Source organism: Diachasma alloeum, unplaced genomic scaffold (genome assembly GCF_001412515.2).
Source record: "Diachasma alloeum isolate Michigan unplaced genomic scaffold, Dall2.0 Dall_scaffold_78908, whole genome shotgun sequence".
Lineage (NCBI taxonomy): Eukaryota > Metazoa > Arthropoda > Insecta > Hymenoptera > Braconidae > Diachasma > Diachasma alloeum.
This window is the reverse complement of record NW_021683643.1, coordinates 3345340-3366926: the sequence shown is the minus strand read 5'-3', so window position 1 is coordinate 3366926 and position 21587 is coordinate 3345340. Positions and strand designations below refer to the sequence as shown.

The 21587-nt window shown below is 34.4% G+C and overlaps 1 protein-coding gene across 1 annotated transcript; it reads right to left on the bottom strand.

The window, feature by feature from the left end:
• Nucleotides 1-93: 93 nt before the first annotated feature.
• On the bottom strand, nt 94-18313 carry LOC107047767 (villin-like protein quail). The gene is made up of 8 exons (XM_015270599.1): nt 18296-18313; nt 9929-10021; nt 8018-8134; nt 6157-6843; nt 4222-4650; nt 3956-4142; nt 3032-3280; nt 94-844 (listed from the first exon to the last, which is right to left on the bottom strand). Exons 1-8 carry the CDS (start codon nt 18311-18313, stop codon nt 204-206), a joined length of 2421 nt encoding a protein of 806 aa, XP_015126085.1. The 3' UTR covers nt 94-203.
• Nucleotides 18314-21587: the final 3274 nt, after the last annotated feature.

The window sequence follows — 21587 nt, the reverse complement described above, 5'->3', positions numbered from 1 at the left end:
GTCAAGGTTTCCAATGACAAATGATGATAATTTCCATCGGAAAATGAACAAAGTAGAGGCGATAGAAAATTCGATATATTTTTACAGCAGTGAACATTTCAATGTTCGATATTCATTATAAAAACGTCGACAACATTAATTTGCACTCGGATATAATTTTTTAATTCATGAAACTATTCATTTTAACAACCTTTGCCGTAAAATTAAAATAACCCAGCAGCTTGTTTGAGTCTCTGGCGTCTCCAAGAAGGGAGTTTCTCAAATTCGACGGGATTCATCTTAAAAATCGACGTGAAGTCATCATAAGTGAGATGCAGCTCCTTCTTGAAGACATCGACACCGCTGGGGAGATGTTCAGGTTCCATCTTGAGGATCCTCAGAGGATACTTACTATAAGCATCGAAATCAGTCGTTTCCCTCCCCTGGTGGTTCACCACTGCTTCTTGACCTTGAAGAGACATTCTGGCGAGGTCGAAGGACCTGTAGTCCCTCAGAAGATTATGATTCCAATTTTCAAAAAGTCCAATGAACGTCGGAGGCTCCAAGCCCTGTCTGATGACTGAAATCACGATGTTCCTATCTCTGCCTGCTGGGTGTGTGTATAAGAAAGTCAAAGCATGTTGAAGGCACTTTTTCGTACTTTTTGATTCTGACAAATTTCCCAACCAGACCCAGATAGCTCCTCCGGCGTCCAGAAGCCAAACTGCTTCTGGGAGTAGACTGCTTTGGGTGAAACCAAGGACCTCTTCACCTGTGAACACTCCATCTGATATCTCACAGTGGTATAAATGCTTTCCTGACTCCTCTCCTAGGTCGTTTGATTCGGATCCGTAGTCTCCTTTCCCTGAAGAATTAAATAAACCCGATTAGTCGGAGGTTTTTTTTTAACGAGACCGAACGCGCGCTGCAGCACGCTTTAATTGTAACAATCATAATTGAAAATCTCAACATTAAATTAATCATGAATTAAGTTTGCCGCCTCAGACGACTGGAAACAATGAGGAATAAGCGTGGCAGACTTGCGAGATATCGGTCCAATCGAGTTATTGACTTTAAGTGTATGTTCTTTTTAGAATAGGGAATCCTATCGTACGTAGGACCCCGTGTTCTTCTTACAAGATACACTGTTAAGAATTTTCGTCTGAATTTTCTGTGCCAAATCCTGGAAATTTTTTTCGTGTTTAATTTCCACTGCAATTTCAGGAAATATTGTCGTTAAAAAATCCAATATTCCACTGATTTTCTGTTCGAATGATCTGAAAATTAATAAAATACTTGAATTTTCAGTTAAATTATTCCGTGAAAATTCAGAAAAATCGAGAAAATTCAGGGAAAAGTCGAAAATTCATGTAATTTTGTTTCTGAATATTCATATTCCGTTGAAAATTCAATGGGATTATCCAATTTCCATCTTCCTCCCACTGAAAACTCGTAAATTTCCTTGAATTCTACCTAAAACTGAGAATTTCATGACCGTCTTTCCCCTAAATCCGATTCAATGGCACTCTCATGAGAATTACGATCATATTTTGCATCAATTTTCAAAAAATTTCCAACTGTACCTACGGCCTCGATCATTTTTGACGTGAATACGTCTTTAACCCTTCGTTACTCGCGTCCACGTTACCGCACCGGTGAAATTTGGTTTTTTTAATACACTCCCGAAAAAGAAAATTGTATGCCTCACTGATTTCATCTAAACGCATATTTTGCAATTTCCAACCCCAGTCAAAACCCTCAATTAGAGAAAATTCCTTTATGCCATTCATGCCTGAAACCGGCTGGATTACACACTCGACGCTTCGCGTCTCGTGTCTAATTCAGCCGGTTTCAGGCTTCGTGACATAAAATTTTGTTCAGTACTTGTTGGGAAATTTCGTCCTTAACGTGTGTGGTTACATCACGCGCCTTCGGCTCGTGCTGTAAACCCCACACACGTTAAAGACGATATTGCCCCACATGTACTGAAATATACTATTTTATTCTAACTGGAAATGAAAAATCCGACGCCGCGCGGCGACGCAATAGATCGTGTCACGGAAATATTTACACGGCGTTGCAAAACTTGTGGCTGCCAGGATACAGAGGAGTGGAAAGATCTCCGCGCAATTCCACTCTCCAAATGAATTATGGCAACGGCGCCGCTCAGATTTACATTACGGCGCGGCGCCGCGATGCGAGCAACCACGTCGGGCAGTTTTACGCGAGTAACGAGGGGTTAATTTCATGTTGGGGGTCATTCGCGGAGTTAAGCCTAACGGCCAGCGCCGTGCGTCTGTCGGAATTCTAGATTTACCTAAAAAAATCGCTAGTATTCTAGAAAATTTGAGAAAATTTCCCAATTTTCTAGAAAATTCGAGAAAATTCTGCGGTTTTCCCGTGCAATGAACCCGATAGGTCCAATGCAAAGAAACGAAGAGGTCAAGCTTTACACGTTAAAAGATCGCGAGTCCAAAGTAAAGACTGATTTACTCAGAAAAACTCAACGACTTCGTTCGTATTCTTGAGGGAAATAGCCAAATAATTTTGAGGCTCAAAAGATATTCGGAAGATTATTTTCGCTCTCAGAATTTCGGCCAAAGAATCTTTCGTTGAAATTTCTTCATAACTGTAAATAACGGAACACAATGAAAGGATATAAAAAAATTATCGCTATGAAACCGTGTATGCTATAAAGGATATCTTATTTAAAATGTCTGGTCTCTATTTTTCTCCCCTTCGTCGGCGTGCGAGTGGTGGTCGGATGCTCGAAATTCTACTTCCCTACTGTCCCTAAAGGATCTTACATGAACAAGATTATATTTCTTTCTAAATTTCAGAAAAATATCGCTTCGGAAAAAATTCCCCCTAGACGATACGAGTCTTTTCTTTGATTCACCGAAGGTATTCATCAAAAACTTATTGTGAAAATCTGAAAATTTGAATAAGTCTTCAAAATTGATCATTTCCAAAACTGGAATGTAACTCAACCAGAAAAATAACATCGAAGTACTAAATGAATTTTGCTTTGTTGCTAAAATTCGACTTTTACCTCCTAACTGCATCCAAAACTCATCATCCTCTTTGCCCTCGGCCAATAATGGTGCTGTACTCGGTGCCAAACGTCTGGACGCTTCCCTAGCATCTCCAGTACTCCTTCCGCCACACCAAACCACTGGAGAGTTTGAAAAAAGGATGAAAACTCCACCAGAATCCAAAGAATTTGCTCTTAAAGGTCTCTCCACAGCTTTCGATGTGTAGGGGGTTGACCCAAAGACTCTCACCAGGTATTTCTTCGGCACTATTAAGGAGAAAAAAACAAATGTTCATCGGGTTCTCAGAGCTAGTAGATCCTCATACACAGGAGTTCCGCTCCGAAAAGTTGGAAGATAATTCTTAACACAAGTACACAGAAAAAAATTTAGGCACAGAGTCGAGCACACACTGAAAAAAACAAAGTATTTGAGAAGTACGTCTTTACTCATATCAAGAAACTCATGACTTGAAAATTTTCAAGAGCAAAATATCTTGCACTAAGAAAAAAAAACTGTCATCAAAAAATTTTATACTTATTCTAAAGACGAGGACAATTTCATGATGACAAGAAAGCGATTTCTCATGCCAAATAAAATTGAATTAATGTATTTAATAGTTTTTAGTCTGAATTCCAAAATATTTTAATGCAAAAACCACTTGAATTGATTTGAGAACTCGTTTTCTTGATCTCTCATCTTTCGAACAAGTATAAAATTTCTCGGTGTAAGATTATTTTTTCTGAGTGTGAGATATGCGCTTGGTAATTTTCTAGCCATGAATTTCTTGATACAAGTAAAGATGTGCTTCTAAAAAACTTGTCTTCTCAGTGTGCAGAGTCTAGGGATAATAAGAACTTCCATCTCTAGGAGATTATTTTGTTGACCATGACACGACAGGGTTATCGAAAGCACAAGTGTTTTACTGTCTAAAATTTTCTTACAAGTTTCTTGATGTTGTCCCGACAAAATTCTAAGCTTGCCACCATAAATTTGAAGTAAGTGCGGAGGTTCACGGCCTTGTGAAGCTTTCACCAACTGTGCTGAAGTCTCTTCAGCCAATCTGCAAGCTGCTTCTAACGCAAACTCACGATCAACGCTCGTAGAATGCGCTCCCTCCCAGCAATAAATCTGATGAAAACAGAATTGGCTAAAAAATGCGCCGAACAAATTCGTCAAAAAGGAAGGACGGTTTGTGAGAAATATTTACAATGGTCCTTTCTCTCCTTCCACTTCCATAACAGTACTTCATGACGTAGCAAAGCCCAGCGAAGTAAACTCCAGCTAATGTTCCGTGCTCGTTGACCTCCTCCATTCCGTCTTTTTTGGAGACCCTCCAGAGAATCCTTCTTCCACTTCCGTCGTCAACGAGTTGACACTCAGCAGCCATCTTCGGCCTCTCTGTCATATACTCTGGCTCGAAGGACGGGGGCAGTATCAACGGCCGTGGCCTCACTGGATCCCAGTTTCGTAATAGAGTTTTCAGTTCTGATGGCTCTTCACCTTCCAGTGCACGAGCCACTGGAACGCAACTGCTGTAGCCCTTTTTCTTCACAAAACCACGAGCGTTGCGTACTGCTTCCAACTTCTCTCGCGCGTCCACTTCACGGCCCACCCACGCCCAAACACCTCTTTCACCCTAGACAGTCAGAGGATAGACCTTCACACGGAGAAAAATTTACTTCGAAAATTGGGATGCTAACATATTTCTCCGGAACGAAACTGGAACCCCATTTTTTGTGGGGGTTCAATTGAAAATTTGAAGTTTTGCATCCTAATTTTCTCATTGTATCTTTTTCCGCGCATGGTTAAAGGGAGGGGGGGGGGCAAGATGAAATTTGAGTCTTCGGTTGGTGAAAATAACTATCGAGCGACTTTTGATGTGTCCTGGGGTACCAAAAAAAGAAGACAAATTTTGTACCCAACCCATTTTACGCCGAAAATTTTTAATTCGATTAATCATAAATTTTTCGCGTCTCTAGAGTATTAGAGGAAAATTGATGAAATTCAAAATTCATTTGTTTATAATCCATTGCGAATAAAGTAAAATGAAGGCTTGGTTTTATTGTTTAGAGTGTAACAAACATTTTATAAAAAGCTAGAATTTTATGAAAACTACGGCGCAAGGAGCAGTTTGAAGGTAAAAACAGGAAAAAATGAAGTTTTTCATGGTTATACGGGGCAAAATCAATCGGGTCCACGATTTTCCCTAGTTATTCCCATATTCCGTCATATATCACAAACTGTTTAAGCATGTACACCCTTTCGGCCAAAATTCACGTTTTTTTCATTTTTCTGGCAAATTATTGATCGGATTGACGCGAAATAATATACCATTTTTACGTTTTATCATTATTGACTAACTCACGAAGTTTCATAGTAGTGCAATCATTTTCCAACATTTTTTTTAGTTTTGTGAATTTCCGGGAAGTTTTAAAAAAAAACGCAGGAAAATGATTGCACAATCATGACATTTCGTGAGTCATTAAGTAATGATAAAATGCAAAAACGGTATATTTTTCACGTCAATCTGATCAACAATTTACCAGAAAAATTGAAAAAACGTGAATTTTGGCGAAAAGGGTGTAATACATCCTTAATGGGTCTCAAGGTCCAGTGCAGACTTTCAAATTTCACCGACGTATCCCCTTAAAGGAAATGGAGACAAACGTGATAATGAAATTAAGAATGGCGTTAAGGAAGCAGGCCAGTGGTTATCAAAGTACGGACAAATAAATTCCCAGCTAACGGCCATTTACCCCAGAAAGTTCACATCGGAACAAATTTAAACCAACGATTTAAATAGCTAAAAATACATTCGATGGTCTGGAATTTCCAGCATGTTCGTACATTGAAATTTTTCAATTTTTCATGAAAATTGGTATGGACTTCAGAAAATACAACCCTGGATCACTGGTCCGGGGTTGATAAAGGTAAAAATCAAAATTATACATTTTGAGAATTTTCTATCGCCTCGGACCATTGGAGGAAATGTAAATGAATCAACTGTAAATTAATCAACTTGTCGTAAATGAATAAAGAAAAAAGATCATTTGTCAAAAAATTCATTCTTCGATTTGGACGCTCAGGACTTGGTCTTCACTCAAGAGATATATTAGTATGAGTCATCCAGTATCATAATTACCCTATCGATCAGGAAGACAGCACTCGATACCAGATCGCTTCTAAAAATTGGCCCGGACTTCAGTTCCGCCACTTTGTACTTCCCAGATTGCTCGCAACATTTGTACAGTTTTATTGGAGAAGGTTGGGGAACTTTTCTTGGAGGCTGCGGTAGTACCGCTCGTTCCTTAGGGTCCAGAATACTGTCAAAAAGTCGTTTGTCATCTCCCCGAAGAGTCTGCTCGTACCCATCATCGACAATAACCACCCTCGCATTATTGTTCTCTTTTCGAACTTCCAAGAGTCGCAATGCATGTCTTTTATGCAGAGAGTTTGCCCCTGAGCCTAACCAGAGGAAAACAATGCCTCTTGTCTGAGTGTCCAGAAGCATCACGTCGCTGGACGAGAAATCTCCCCAGCGGGGAGTTTCTAGTTCCGTGAGGATCGGCATGGAGAGACCTGTGACCCGGTGAAGAGTCACTTCTGGACGGTCGAAGTGAATTCGCTCGATGGTAAGCTCCTGACGGAAGTAGGCAAGGAAGCGGGGCGATTCACGACCCTCCGACTCACGAAGGAGAATCGTTGCACAGATCTGTGAGTCAAGTTCTGCGGCTCGGAGGGCCGCAGCTCCAGATATCGTTGAGTCACAGCTGCTGCCGATCCAGAAGTGAATCGTACGCACTGTGTTATTGCTTTTCAAATCCTTCAACTGTCAAATTTTTCATTATTTAAATTCAATTCTCAATTATTTGCATTATACAGTCGAGTGAGAAAATAAGACAAGCGATGCAAAAAGGATTTTCTGTACTGCTTCTCACGATTCCTCATCGCCGATCTGGGAATGGGTATTGCATATTTTTCGAACTCGGAAACTTTAACGCTCGATCACTCGCTCAATGAGCGCGACATCGCCCGTTTTCATTTTTTTTATTTTTAACGTGTTTCGCGACGTTTAAAAATTTGGAAGAAATTCGAGTTCCTAATTCAATCCTTTTATTAAGCGTTGGCGTTGTTTGTTTTTTCTCGGGAAATTTGTTCAGCTAAGAAAAGAAAAGAAGCGTCGAACGGACAGAAAAGCGGCGCCGCGCTGCCCGGTGCAAATGTTTCTACACATGTGGCAGTGCGTCGTATAGGATCAAAACTATAGAAATAATTTGTATAAAAAATATCCGTATAGAAATATCCGAATATCATATACGAAAATCCTATAGAAATTCTATATGCAATCCGTATAGAAAATTTCTATACGATTTTTTCATACGTGCGAGCGCGAGTGATCGAGGGTTAATGATAATTTGATATCAATTTATAGAATTAGCCGATGTACTGACATATATGTTCTCATTTATTGATGCAATTCACTGCATTATTATTCATATTTTTTGATTTTTCATTAAATAAATTCTCATACCAAAAGTAAATATTTATTGATTTCGAAGACTGTTGATGATTATGTTAAATGTGTGTGTGTTGAATTGGTTTGAGTTAACATTTACGTGTATCATTTTGACATGAAATTGTATAAAACTCTATCGCAACAGCCCGGGAAAGTACCGTTGCTGAAATATTTGTTCTCACAATAACAAATCGCAATTTATTAATAAAAGTTTTTAGCTATTTAATTTGAACAATTTCGCAAAAATTTTTTTGAGTTCAGAACATAATAATGTAATATTACATAATGATGAATCCGCCGACGATCGTAGAGGCCAAGATATATCAATGTCTCATCAATTCATCGGTCGAAATCCTACTTTTAAAATTAAAACATAATAGTTTACAAAGTAATAGGAAAAATTCACAGGAAAAAATACTCTGAATTCCCTACTGTTTTTTCAAATTTATTCCTCAATCATCTATGCATTGTGGTATATGACACTCACAGGCATTCCTGGATAGGGGAGACCTCCATCCTTCGGAGAAACTGCGTATATTATATATGCTGACTCCGATAGAAATATTCCCATTTTATTTCTAGGAATGGACATCGCTCGAAGTCCCTTGGAAACGGAAAAAAATTAATAAACTTCTCAGCCAAAATAAAATAATTCGAGAAAAAACTAATATAAATTTGATTCGAATTAAAAAAATCTTGTTTACTCTAGTTCTCAGACCTGTATGTTCCGAAAGACGTCCAAACTGTTCTCATCAAAATGTAGAATATCATTCAGAATTGCAAGTTCAAGTTGATATATAGTCGCTCATGAATTTCCATAGATAACAATACTCGAGAACAACTGAGAAATTACTTTCGTCACAACATAGTCAATACATTATACAGGAAAATATTGCAATTTAAGGGGAGACTACTATGAGTTTTAAAAGTCGCAGACGACTGGAACGTCAAAGCAACTTTCAGACAAACAGAATAGAAAAACGCCAATATCTCGTAAACTTTGTAGGAACGGGTATATCTATTGTGAAAGAATTAGATAGGATTTCAATTTTGAAATCGGATGGGTAGTTTTTGAGATATTGAACAATATAGTTTTATACAAGAAAATGGATATCTTTAAAACTACTCATTCGATTTCGTCTATCTAAAATCCGAGTCTGTAATATAGTAAGAGCTAGAATCCTATCAAATTTCGACTTTCTATCTCAATTTTGTCCAGCGTTATCGTCTTCACATGAATTTCATCCTAAAAATGAAAAATTTCAATTACTGACAGGGAATCCCATCAATATTAAATTCCTGTAAGATTAAAAGGATTTGACCCTTACATTATTGAAGGTTTAAAATGTGTTGATACAATTTTTCAAATAATATAATATTAATAATCTGATTTCTTACGAATAATGATATATTTAAAATTAGTTAATATGAAACTGTAAATTTACTACTAAGTGGATAATTCAAATTTCTTGAAAGGGGATTTTCGATTACACAAGTAATCGTCAATCTTCCTAACTCAAATTATTGATTGATAAAATAGTTGAAAATTTGAATATTTGAATTGATGGTACTTACGTACTCAAAAAATTTCAAGAGTGATGTTATCTAATTAAGGGCTCCAGGAGAAACCGTAATAAAACATTACAAATTTGGCTATCCCTGATTGCTGGGCGACTCGTAATAGTTAACTAGGCTATTATGGTCCGATTCAATAGATATTATCACAAGAAATATTTTGACGCCAAAAAAATTCTTTTGATGTAGTAGTTTTCGAGATATTGAGAAAAGGAATTTTTTTCGGAATCGTTGTCTCTCAAAAACTACTGGACCGATTGAGCTGAAATTTCGCCCAGATGTGCTCCCAAACAATACCAATTATGAGCCAAAAATTCCCAGAATTTTGCACGCCCACAGACGAACACACAGACATTCTCTAAAAACATATCTCGACCACAAAGCTTTCATTCGGAAACAAAAAATATATCGAAATTAACTGTAGGCCTTACACTGTAGGGAGTCGAATTTCAAAAAACTATCTCGTAATTGCTATTGTCCACTTGTTTTCAAAAAAATTGGAGACCCTGGACTATTTCTAACACTTCAAGCGTTAACAATAAACAATTTTTTTCCACTAATTATTCGTTTTTAGACATATATAATCGATCTTCAATGCATGATAAATCTCCCTCCGATAGCCCGCGAATTTTAAAACTCATAGTAGTCTCCCCGTAATGATCAGGTAAAACGAGACACGTTGGAGGTCATTTGAAATTTTTAGTAAGGACGAGAAAAAGGAGGCAACAAAATTATAATCAAAAGAAAGCCTATTGAAACGTCTCAGCATGATTCTTCTTGACGACTCATTGCCTAGATAATTCAACAAAATTGCCTTAATTACCTCAATTTTCCATATGAAAAATGCAGTTCTATTTTTCGGAACACTCCTGAAGACGTCACTCCCCGAGTCATCCGAGCAGCAGCTCCTGTCATCCTGTCGACAAAACCGTCCACCGTCAGAAAACATTCTGCACTTACAACTGCGATATCGCAGTAATCCACGACTGCGTGAACGGAATAATCCAACGTTAAACACTCTCCTTTGTTTTCAAAGCACTGAAGAAAAAACACTAGAAACGACGTTTACAATTGTTAAACAGCGATATCGATCAGCGTATTACTCCGGCAGTTTTTAAACGAAATACGAGACCCCGGGAAAGATTGGTATAGTATCGCGTGATAGAATTGGAAAATACGAAAACTTTAGTGTTGTGCTTATACGGCCGCAACACTTGTGTACTGGAGCAGGAATTATCTGCACCTTTGTGTTTCTCTCAGTAAATCATCGCCACGCTTTTACAAACGCGAGATTATGTAAAATAATTAATTACGAAGTAACGAACTCAGTGGAACAATTAGAAATTAGAACAAATGGAATCATTCTTTTTTTTCATCTTCACGGAAAGAAACATTTTTAAAAAACGATGTTGATGATTGAATATTTCGGTGATTAGAAAGAAAAAAATTGCTACTTTGTTAATTAATTATCGGGGAATTGAGTGCAATTGTATATCGTAATCAGAATGAAATGAAAACCAAATCAGAAATTGGAACAAATGAAACCATTGGTTTTTTTCATTTTCACGGAAAGAAACATTTTAAAAAAACGACGTTGATGATTGAATATTTCGGTGATTAGAAAGAAACAAATAGCTACTTTGTGAATTAATTATCTGGGAATCGAGTGAAATTGTATATCGTAATGAGAATGAAATGAAAACCAAATCAGAAATTGGAACAAATGAAACCATTCGTTTTTTTTCATCTTCACGGAAAGAAACATTTTTAAAAAACGACGTTGATGATTGAATATTTCGGTGATTAGAAAGAAACAAATAGCTACTTTGTGAATTAATTATCTGGGAATCGAGTGAAATTGTATATCGTAATGAGAATGAAATGAAAACCAAATCAGAAATTGGAACAAATGAAACCATTCGTTTTTTTTCATCTTCACGGAAAGAAACATTTTTAAAAAACGACGTTGATGATTGAATATTTCGGTGATTAGAAAGAAAAAAATTGCTACTTTGTTAATTAATTATCGGGGAATTGAGTGCAATTGTATATCGTAATCAGAATGAAATGAAAACCAAATCAGAAATTGGAACAAATGAAACCATTCGTTTTTTTCATTTTCACGGAAAGAAACATTTTTAAAAAACGACGTTGATGATTGAATATTTCGGTGATTAGAAAGAAAAAAATTGCTACTTTGTTAATTAATTATCGGGGAATTGAGTGCAATTGTATATCGTAATCAGAATGAAATGAAAACCAAATCAGAAATTGGAACAAATGAAACCATTCGTTTTTTTCATTTTCACGGAAAGAAACATTTTTAAAAAACGACGTTGATGATTGAATATTTCGGTGATTAGAAAGAAAAAAATTGCTACTTTGTTAATTAATTATCGGGGAATTGAGTGCAATTGTATATCGTAATCTGAATGAAATGAAAACCAAATCAGAAATTGGAACAAATGAAACCATTGGTTTTTTTCATTTTCACGGAAAGAAACAATTTAAAAAAACGACGTTGATGATTGAATATTTCGGTGATTAGAAAGAAAAAAATTGCTACTTTGTTAATTAATTATCGGGGAATTGAGTGCAATTGTATATCGTAATCTGAATGAAATGAAAACCAAATCAGAAATTGGAACAAATGAAACCATTGGTTTTTTTCATTTTCACGGAAAGAAACAATTTAAAAAAACGACGTTGATGATTGAATATTTCGGTGATTAGAAAGAAAAAAATTGCTACTTTGTTAATTAATTATCGGGGAATTGAGTGCAATTGTATATCGTAATCTGAATGAAATGAAAACCAAATCAGAAATTGGAACAAATGAAACCATTGGTTTTTTTCATTTTCACGGAAAGAAACAATTTAAAAAAACGACGTTGATGATTGAATATTTCGGTGATTAGAAAGAAAAAAATTGCTACTTTGTTAATTAATTATCGGGGAATTGAGTGCAATTGTATATCGTAATCTGAATGAAATGAAAACCAAATCAGAAATTGGAACAAATGAAACCATTGGTTTTTTTCATTTTCACGGAAAGAAACAATTTAAAAAAACGACGTTGATGATTGAATATTTCGGTGATTAGAAAGAAAAAAATTGCTACTTTGTTAATTAATTATCGGGGAATTGAGTGCAATTGTATATCGTAATCTGAATGAAATGAAAACCAAATCAGAAATTGGAACAAATGAAACCATTGGTTTTTTTCATTTTCACGGAAAGAAACAATTTAAAAAAACGACGTTGATGATTGAATATTTCGGTGATTAGAAAGAAAAAAATTGCTACTTTGTTAATTAATTATCGGGGAATTGAGTGCAATTGTATATCGTAATCTGAATGAAATGAAAACCAAATCAGAAATTGGAACAAATGAAACCATTGGTTTTTTTCATTTTCACGGAAAGAAACAATTTAAAAAAACGACGTTGATGATTGAATATTTCGGTGATTAGAAAGAAAAAAATTGCTACTTTGTTAATTAATTATCGGGGAATTGAGTGCAATTGTATATCGTAATCTGAATGAAATGAAAACCAAATCAGAAATTGGAACAAATGAAACCATTGGTTTTTTTCATTTTCACGGAAAGAAACAATTTAAAAAAACGACGTTGATGATTGAATATTTCGGTGATTAGAAAGAAAAAAATTGCTACTTTGTTAATTAATTATCGGGGAATTGAGTGCAATTGTATATCGTAATCTGAATGAAATGAAAACCAAATCAGAAATTGGAACAAATGAAACCATTGGTTTTTTTCATTTTCACGGAAAGAAACAATTTAAAAAAACGACGTTGATGATTGAATATTTCGGTGATTAGAAAGAAAAAAATTGCTACTTTGTTAATTAATTATCGGGGAATTGAGTGCAATTGTATATCGTAATCTGAATGAAATGAAAACCAAATCAGAAATTGGAACAAATGAAACCATTGGTTTTTTTCATTTTCACGGAAAGAAACAATTTAAAAAAACGACGTTGATGATTGAATATTTCGGTGATTAGAAAGAAAAAAATTGCTACTTTGTTAATTAATTATCGGGGAATTGAGTGCAATTGTATATCGTAATCTGAATGAAATGAAAACCAAATCAGAAATTGGAACAAATGAAACCATTGGTTTTTTTCATTTTCACGGAAAGAAACAATTTAAAAAAACGACGTTGATGATTGAATATTTCGGTGATTAGAAAGAAACAAATAGCTACGTTGTGAATTAATTATCTGGGAATCGAGTAAAATTGTATATCGTAATCGGAATGAAATGAAAACCAAATCAGAAATTAGAACAAATGGAATCATTCTTTTTTTTCATCTTCATGGAAAGAAACATTTAAAAAAAACGACGTTGATGATTGAATATTTCGGTGATTAGAAAGAAACAAATAGCTACGTTGTGAATTAATTATCTGGGAATCGAGTAAAATTGTATATCGTAATCGGAATGAAATGAAAACCAAATCAGAAATTGGAACAAATGAAACCATTCGTTTTTTTCATTTTCACGGAAAGAAACAATTTTAAAAAACGACGTTGATGATTGAATATTTTAGTGATTAGAAAGAAACAAATAGCTACTTTGTGAATTAATTATCTGGGAATCGAGTAAAATTGTATATCGTAATGAGAATAAAATGAAAACCAAATCAGAAATTGGAACAAATGAAACCATTCGTTTTTTTCATTTTCACGGAAAGAAACATTTTTAAAAAACGACGTTGATGATTGAATATTTCGGTGATTAGAAAGAAAAAAATTGCTACGTTGTTAATTAATTATCGAGGAATTGAGTGCAATTGTATATCGTAATCAGAATGAAATGAAACACAAATCAGAAATTGGAACAAATGAAACCATTCGTTTTTTTTTCATTTTCACGGAAAGAAACATTTTTAAAAAACGACGTTGATGATTGAATATTTCGGTGATTAGAAAGAAAAAAATTGCTACTTTGTTAATTAATTATCGGGGAATTGAGTGCAATTGTATATCGTAATCAGAATGAAATGAAAACCAAATAAGAAATTGGAACAAATGAAACCATTCGTTTTTTTTCATCTTCACGGAAAGAAACAATTTTAAAAAACGACGTTGATGATTGAATATTTCGGTGATTAGAAAGAAAAAAATTGCTACTTTGTTAATTAATTATCGGGGAATTGAGTGCAATTGTATATCGTAATCAGAATGAAATGAAAACCAAATCAGAAATTGGAACAAATGAAACCATTGGTTTTTTTCATTTTCACGGAAAGAAACATTTTTAAAAAACGACGTTGATGATTGAATATTTCGGTGATTAGAAAGAAACAAATAGCTACTTTGTGAATTAATTATCTGGGAATCGAGTGAAATTGTATATCGTAATGAGAATGAAATGAAAACCAAATCAGAAATTGGAACAAATGAAACCATTCGTTTTTTTTCATCTTCACGGAAAGAAACATTTTTAAAAAACGACGTTGATGATTGAATATTTCGGTGATTAGAAAGAAACAAATAGCTACTTTGTGAATTAATTATCTGGGAATCGAGTGCAATTGTATATCGTAATGAGAATGAAATGAAAACCAAATCAGAAATTGGAACAAATGAAACCATTCGTTTTTTTTCATCTTCACGGAAAGAAACATTTTTAAAAAACGACGTTGATGATTGAATATTTCGGTGATTAGAAAGAAACAAATAGCTACTTTGTGAATTAATTATCTGGGAATCGAGTGCAATTGTATATCGTAATGAGAATGAAATGAAAACCAAATCAGAAATTGGAACAAATGAAACCATTCGTTTTTTTTCATCTTCACGGAAAGAAACATTTTTAAAAAACGACGTTGATGATTGAATATTTCGGTGATTAGAAAGAAAAAAATTGCTACTTTGTTAATTAATTATCGGGGAATTGAGTGCAATTGTATATCGTAATCAGAATGAAATGAAAACCAAATCAGAAATTGGAACAAATGAAACCATTCGTTTTTTTTCATTTTCACGGAAAGAAACAATTTTAAAAAACGACGTTGATGATTGAATATTTCGGTGATTAGAAAGAAAAAAATTGCTACTTTGTTAATTAATTATCGGGGAATTGAGTGCAATTGTATATCGTAATCAGAATGAAATGAAAACCAAATAAGAAATTGGAACAAATGAAACCATTCGTTTTTTTTCATTTTCACGGAAAGAAACAATTTTAAAAAACGACGTTGATGATTGAATATTTCGGTGATTAGAAAGAAAAAAATTGCTACTTTGTTAATTAATTATCGGGGAATTGAGTGCAATTGTATATCGTAATCAGAATGAAATGAAAACCAAATAAGAAATTGGAACAAATGAAACCATTCGTTTTTTTTCATCTTCACGGAAAGAAACAATTTTAAAAAACGACGTTGATGATTGAATATTTCGGTGATTAGAAAGAAACAAAGAGCTACTTTATGAATTAATTATCTGGGAATCGAGTGCAATTGTATATCGTAATCAGAGTGAAATGAAAACCAAATCAGAAATTGGAACAAATGTGGAACCATTCGTTTTTTGTCACCTTCAGGGAAAGAAAATAGAAAAGATATCTGTTTTTATTTGCCGGGAAATCGAATCACAAATTTTATTCCAATTTCATGAGACACTTGTATTGATTAAATATTGAATGGTTTGTTAAGCAACATTTTTTTCTAAGATTCATGCCATTGAAAATTGATGATAAAATTATTCCCAGTAATTACAGGGAGGAATCATAAGATGGGATGCAAGATCCAGTACTAACTTTTACCGCTAAAAGTTGAGTACTTTATATCACTGAACACTATTCAACACAACAGAGTTTGAACGAGAGAAGGGGATTTTTCTCCAAAACTTTGATTGAAGACAGAACTTAATCAATGAGAACAACTAGAACGAATTTCGTCGACCGAAAACACAATAATTCATGCTGAAATTTAATCGGGAATCACTGAATCACAAAATGAAATGGATGACTCACCAGCTGATCTAATAATCCCGAAATTGCTCGTTTAGCGAACGAATGTAAAGAAGTAATAATCGAATTTAAAATGGAAAAATCATTGAGACAAACTTCGGAAATAATGGCTCATCAATTTTCAATTATATCAATGAAGGATATCGAAGTATATGTGACAGTTTGGTATAGATCACACTGTAGATTAAACCATTTTTAATCATTTAATTTGTCAATTAAACTGCGTGAGAAAAATTTGAAAAAGAATCCTGATGATTCAGCGTCTTTCCAATGATTTTGAACAGAATAATTATTTTTTCAAACATTCGTTGTTTGGAAAGAAATAATTAGAATTGTTTAAACTTCCGGAAACCTTATTTTTTCAGGCGTGAATCGATTTCTCGTAAAATTCTGGGTATCAATAAATTTGTTACGATTCCGCACAAATGATTTTTATGGTGGGAAATTGAATAATCAATTGTTGAAAACAATTGTTTATAAATTATTTATAGAAAATGCTCGTAATTTTCAAAGATTGCACTTTTTCAATTATTTCACTAATCTTTCTCCGATAGTAAACTTTCTATTTTTTTGCTTCCGAATGGAAACTTTATAATCGTCCAAATGTAAATTTTTGATTTTTTGTGTTATATCGACCCAGTATGATCTAAAAAGTCCGAAATAGTATATTTCATCATTAGATCGAACAATATTTTTTGTCATAACGGAATGACAAAAATGCAATGTTTAGGCCTCGTCCGTACGCGTGTGTGTGTGTATGTGTGTACGTATGTAACAAAGTTTCTTCAATTGTTCGCTAATGAATGGATGGAATTAAATCTTTTTTTTTCAAATATATTAATTAAAATTTAATTCATCCTTTAGTTTTTTAATTTTCGAATTTTTTCGAAAATCGGTTGTCCTGCGATAACATAAAAAAATGTTCTGAATTGATTGAACAATGCCTTAAAAAATTTGTTTGGATGACCTCTTGGCCGAATTCGAAGATGAAGGCGACAGCATTAATCGTTATTTTGATTCATTTGAAAATTTTGAAAAATTTTGTATTTTTTGAAAATGAGAACTTGGGGATATATTTGAATATCATGCTTCAAATGAATTCAATCATAGCTTGAAATGTTTGTTTTAATGTCATCAAGTCGAAATTAAAAGATGATCACGATAGCTACATTGATTCATTTCATTTTTATGATGATTGTTGACAATTTCCAATTTTTCATGAATTGCGTTGAAAGGGAGCTTTCTGACGGTTCCTTCAAATGTGATGTTTCAAATTGATTCAAGTACGTATAAATAAAACTTTTCTATTAACATTTTATCGAAGGACTGAGGGGAGAGACAGAACAGGAAAAAAGACATTCGGTTTTATGGAAGAAAGGGATAATAAGAATGATGATGATGGTAACACTCAACTAAATTGAAAATCTGACAAAATTAGTTGAAAAGAAATTTTATTCAATCCAATAAAATGAAATGAACAATGAATTCAGTAGCGAAGTGGTAAAACGGTACAAGTCAATTTTGACTATTGACCAGTTTTCAATGAATATCTCGGAATCTAAGGGAGATAGCAAAAGTTTTAATATAACTTTTTTTGTAGACCCGTTCGGGAGCTACAACAAATGTGATTACGAAAATTTCGCTATCTCTTTTAGATTCACAAATATTCCTTAAAAACTCAACTGGGAGATAAGTCGACTTAAAACGTTTTACCACTTCCCTACTGAATTATACATGATAGAAGGAAATGATGTGCAAAATAACCATTTGGAAGCATATTGATAATTTACTGGCAAAAATGACTATACTATATGCAATACAAGAGCAATTTCCCATTTGTTTCAGATTTTTGAAATGTTTTCTAACGGTTCAATATTCAGATCAAAATTCAGACCTGCAAAGTTTAAATCCTAAAATCATCGTAAAATATCCGGAAACTTAGGGTCAAATGGGGCTCAAAGTTGATGTCCGACTATAAAAGCAGAAAAGTATTTCACTGGAGAAAAAATAGCCGAAGTGCTTGGATATTCTTCAATAAAGGTTCGTTACAAAAAGCAATTTGAAAAAATTATTCCACCGAATGTTAATTTTGAAAGATTAGACAATTGAACCGACAATCAACCCGACTCTTTCATACAATCTCCGCACTAATCATCAGTAATAACAATCGAAACTAATAACTTACGCGTTTCGAAAATCCCATATTCTTGAAAAGGATAGGATCCCAAAACTTTGAATTTATCCGGTCACCCTCATGAGATGAAACTCCGCTAACTGTTCACGTACGACTGACACTTAAACCGTATTATCCAACGTACATTTTTTCAAAAAAAAAAAAAGAAACCATAGTACTCCGGAAGTGGGCCCCCGGAACTCCAGGCAGCCACCCGTGACCAACAGGCACCTCATGAATACATACAGTCGTCCATGCGGGACTCTTCCACCTCCTCACACACTCACCTTCACAATCGTTATCTAACGCACCTGTCGTACAATTTCTGACGTGAAATACTATCCTCCCCAGTCCTCAACTGAACAAAGAGAATGGGAAGAATCGAGGATTCTCTCTCGGAGATCTGAGAAACGGGCCACGGTAATGATTAAATTCTACGTTACGATTTACCGTTCTCTCGGAATCATTAAATTTATGAATGAAGAATGGATGTACAATACTTTCTCTGGCATTTCGCGAGATTTTCAGAAGAGGACTTATCCGAGAGTAATTGATTTTGTCTCTGAGGTTTGCGGCTGACTCACACAGCAATTTGTGGAAGAAGTTTTGATTTGACGCTCACGGCAACGTCACAGAAAAAAGTTTCTGATTGCCACTAACAGTCTTTGGAGTTCAGTAACTCCGTGGTAATGAAATGGAGACGCAAAAAGTTTTGGATTCCAGTGGAATTTGCCTGAAACTTAGAGAAAAAGTTCTGGCTCTCAGCAATTTTCAGTAAATTCAGTACCCAAGGTACTTATATCGAGGGGTATGATTCCGAAATCCAGTACTTTCAGTTCTTAAAATAAGAACAGGGGTGAATTGCAGGGATAACTGGAGCAAAGCGGGGTAGTCAAGACAAAGACGCGGGTGTCAGAGCTTCTATCATACTTATATTGCTTTTTAGCAATCACTATTCACATTCTAAAATTATCAACTCGCGTCTCCAGCGTATTACGTTGGGGGCACAGTCGGGTAGTGTCAAAAAACTTTAAAATAATTACAAATGTTGTTCCTTTGTTTTTCACTTTCGAATCTTCAAAAAACGACAGGAAAACTCTGAAATCGGTCCGGAAACTGCCGATGAATCGATTTTTTTATTTGGGGCACGATAAGGTACCCATAAGAGAATTATTTTTCTTCAATTTCATGTTCATCAACAAAAAAGTACGTTGTGACGATTTTCTATACATTTTTAAAAATTTTCGATATTCGTGAAATTAATTTTGTTCTTCAAATATCGCGGTGTACCGCAAATCTAGAGCCAAAATTTTTGTTATTCTTTACTCTGGTAAATCCTCGAGAATATTATTTGAAAGAATTGTTATTTTTTTTAATTGACAAAATTGTCAATCCGTTCGTTTATCCTTCAACATGAAATTACAGTTTTTGCTATCTCCAATGTAAAAACCACATTGTTTTGATTGATCGATGATTCAGTTCTGAAAAAAAAATTGGAGTAACCCACTGTGCCCCGGGAATGATTTATTACTAAAAAATCATTTGTCCCATGAAAATGTTATTTATTCAGAGAAAATAAAACAAAGGAACTTCCAGAAAAAGTTTTCAGACAATTGAAAGAATTTCCATGCAGACTTTTTTTTTGTTGGGCGAACAGTTCCGGAGGTATGCGCATTCAAACAATTAAATTATTTATAACTTTTGATTGCACGAGTTCAGTAAATACCTTTCGACCCCTAGCGTATGGTCTATGAAGAATCGCACTGTTTTATCACAATTCGTAGCTCAAGAACATTGAATGGACCATCTTGAGTCATGACATGATTACGTTCATTTGGCAATGAATGCCGACAGTATGGAGAATGACTAGAAAATATTCGCAACGCTGACCGCATCCCTCATTATGTATTTACGTTCTCCAAAGTCGGGCCACTGTACGTGAACTTGGCGGTCGGACAAGAGAAAACTCGATTTCCAGAAAAATATTAATATTTCCAAAACTGTATGATAAATTGAATTTCAATTGGTGTTAATAAATAGCACTCATTGAAGTCTATACATTGGGAAAAAGATTTATGAACCTCAATAGGTTCAATAGAGACGACTGGAGAAAAACGAATGCCTTGGACTTTTTTTTTAAACTGACGTTTCATTATACTCTTTTCTGTAAGATTTGATATTTCGTTTTTCAATTATGTGTTTAGAATCATGCTCACTGCAAGAAGTAATGTCCCAATTTATCAGCTGTTAAATTTTCATATCACAATAAATGATTTGCTCATTTTCTAATTCCTACGTTCACTGAATAAGAGTTTAATCATAATTACGATTCGATTCCTTCTAGAATACACTTTACTCTGTGACCTTCTGGAATTCAATGTTTGTTGACACTCTTGTAAAAGTGCATGTCTACACTGTTATCAAGTTTTAATCACTTTACACGGTAATGCAATTAATCTGTTGTTCATCTCATCAATATAATTGCGTGCTTAGAATATTAATTTCATTCATATGAAAAATTTTGTATTTGAATTTCAAAATGATTTGTTCAAAGTGGAAAAGTCGATCATCATTTTCACTATATAGCATTCAGATTCTCCTGTCATTAACGTAAAAAATTTGAGGTAATCTCATAATTCTAGTTATTCATTCTAATCAACTCTTTTCGAAAAAAATCTTAGTAAACTCGATATTAAGAGAGTAGAATTATTCTGGTTTCTTCTGACCTAAATGATGTGCACAATTGTGATTCATTTCTTGATATTTCATAGCATGGTATTCAATTCTCCTTTTTTTTGTGTGGCAGGCTTCATGAAAATTTGATGCACGACGATTGTACCCATGGAAACCACCTTACTTTCCCCATTCATTCGAGATATCGGCCATGTTCGAGTTTTCATTTCCGATTCGAGATATTGTCCATCCTTTTTTTTTAGAGAGTATAGAAAAGTCGATCGCCATTTTCAGTATATAGCATTCAGCTTCTCCTGTCATTAACGTAAAAAATTTGAAGTAATCTCATAATTCTAATTATCAATTCTAATCAACTTTTTTCGAAAAAAATCTTATCAAATTCAATATTAAGAGAGTAGAATTATTCTGTTTTCTCCTGACCTAAATGATGTGCACAATTATGATTCATTTCTTGATATTTCATAGAATGGTATTCAATTCTCTTTTTTTTGTGTGGCAGGCTTCATGAAAATTTGATGCACGACGATTGTTCCCATGAAAGCCGCCTTACTTTCCCCATTCATTCGAGATATCCGCCGTGTTCGAGTTTTCGTTTTCGATTCGAGATATT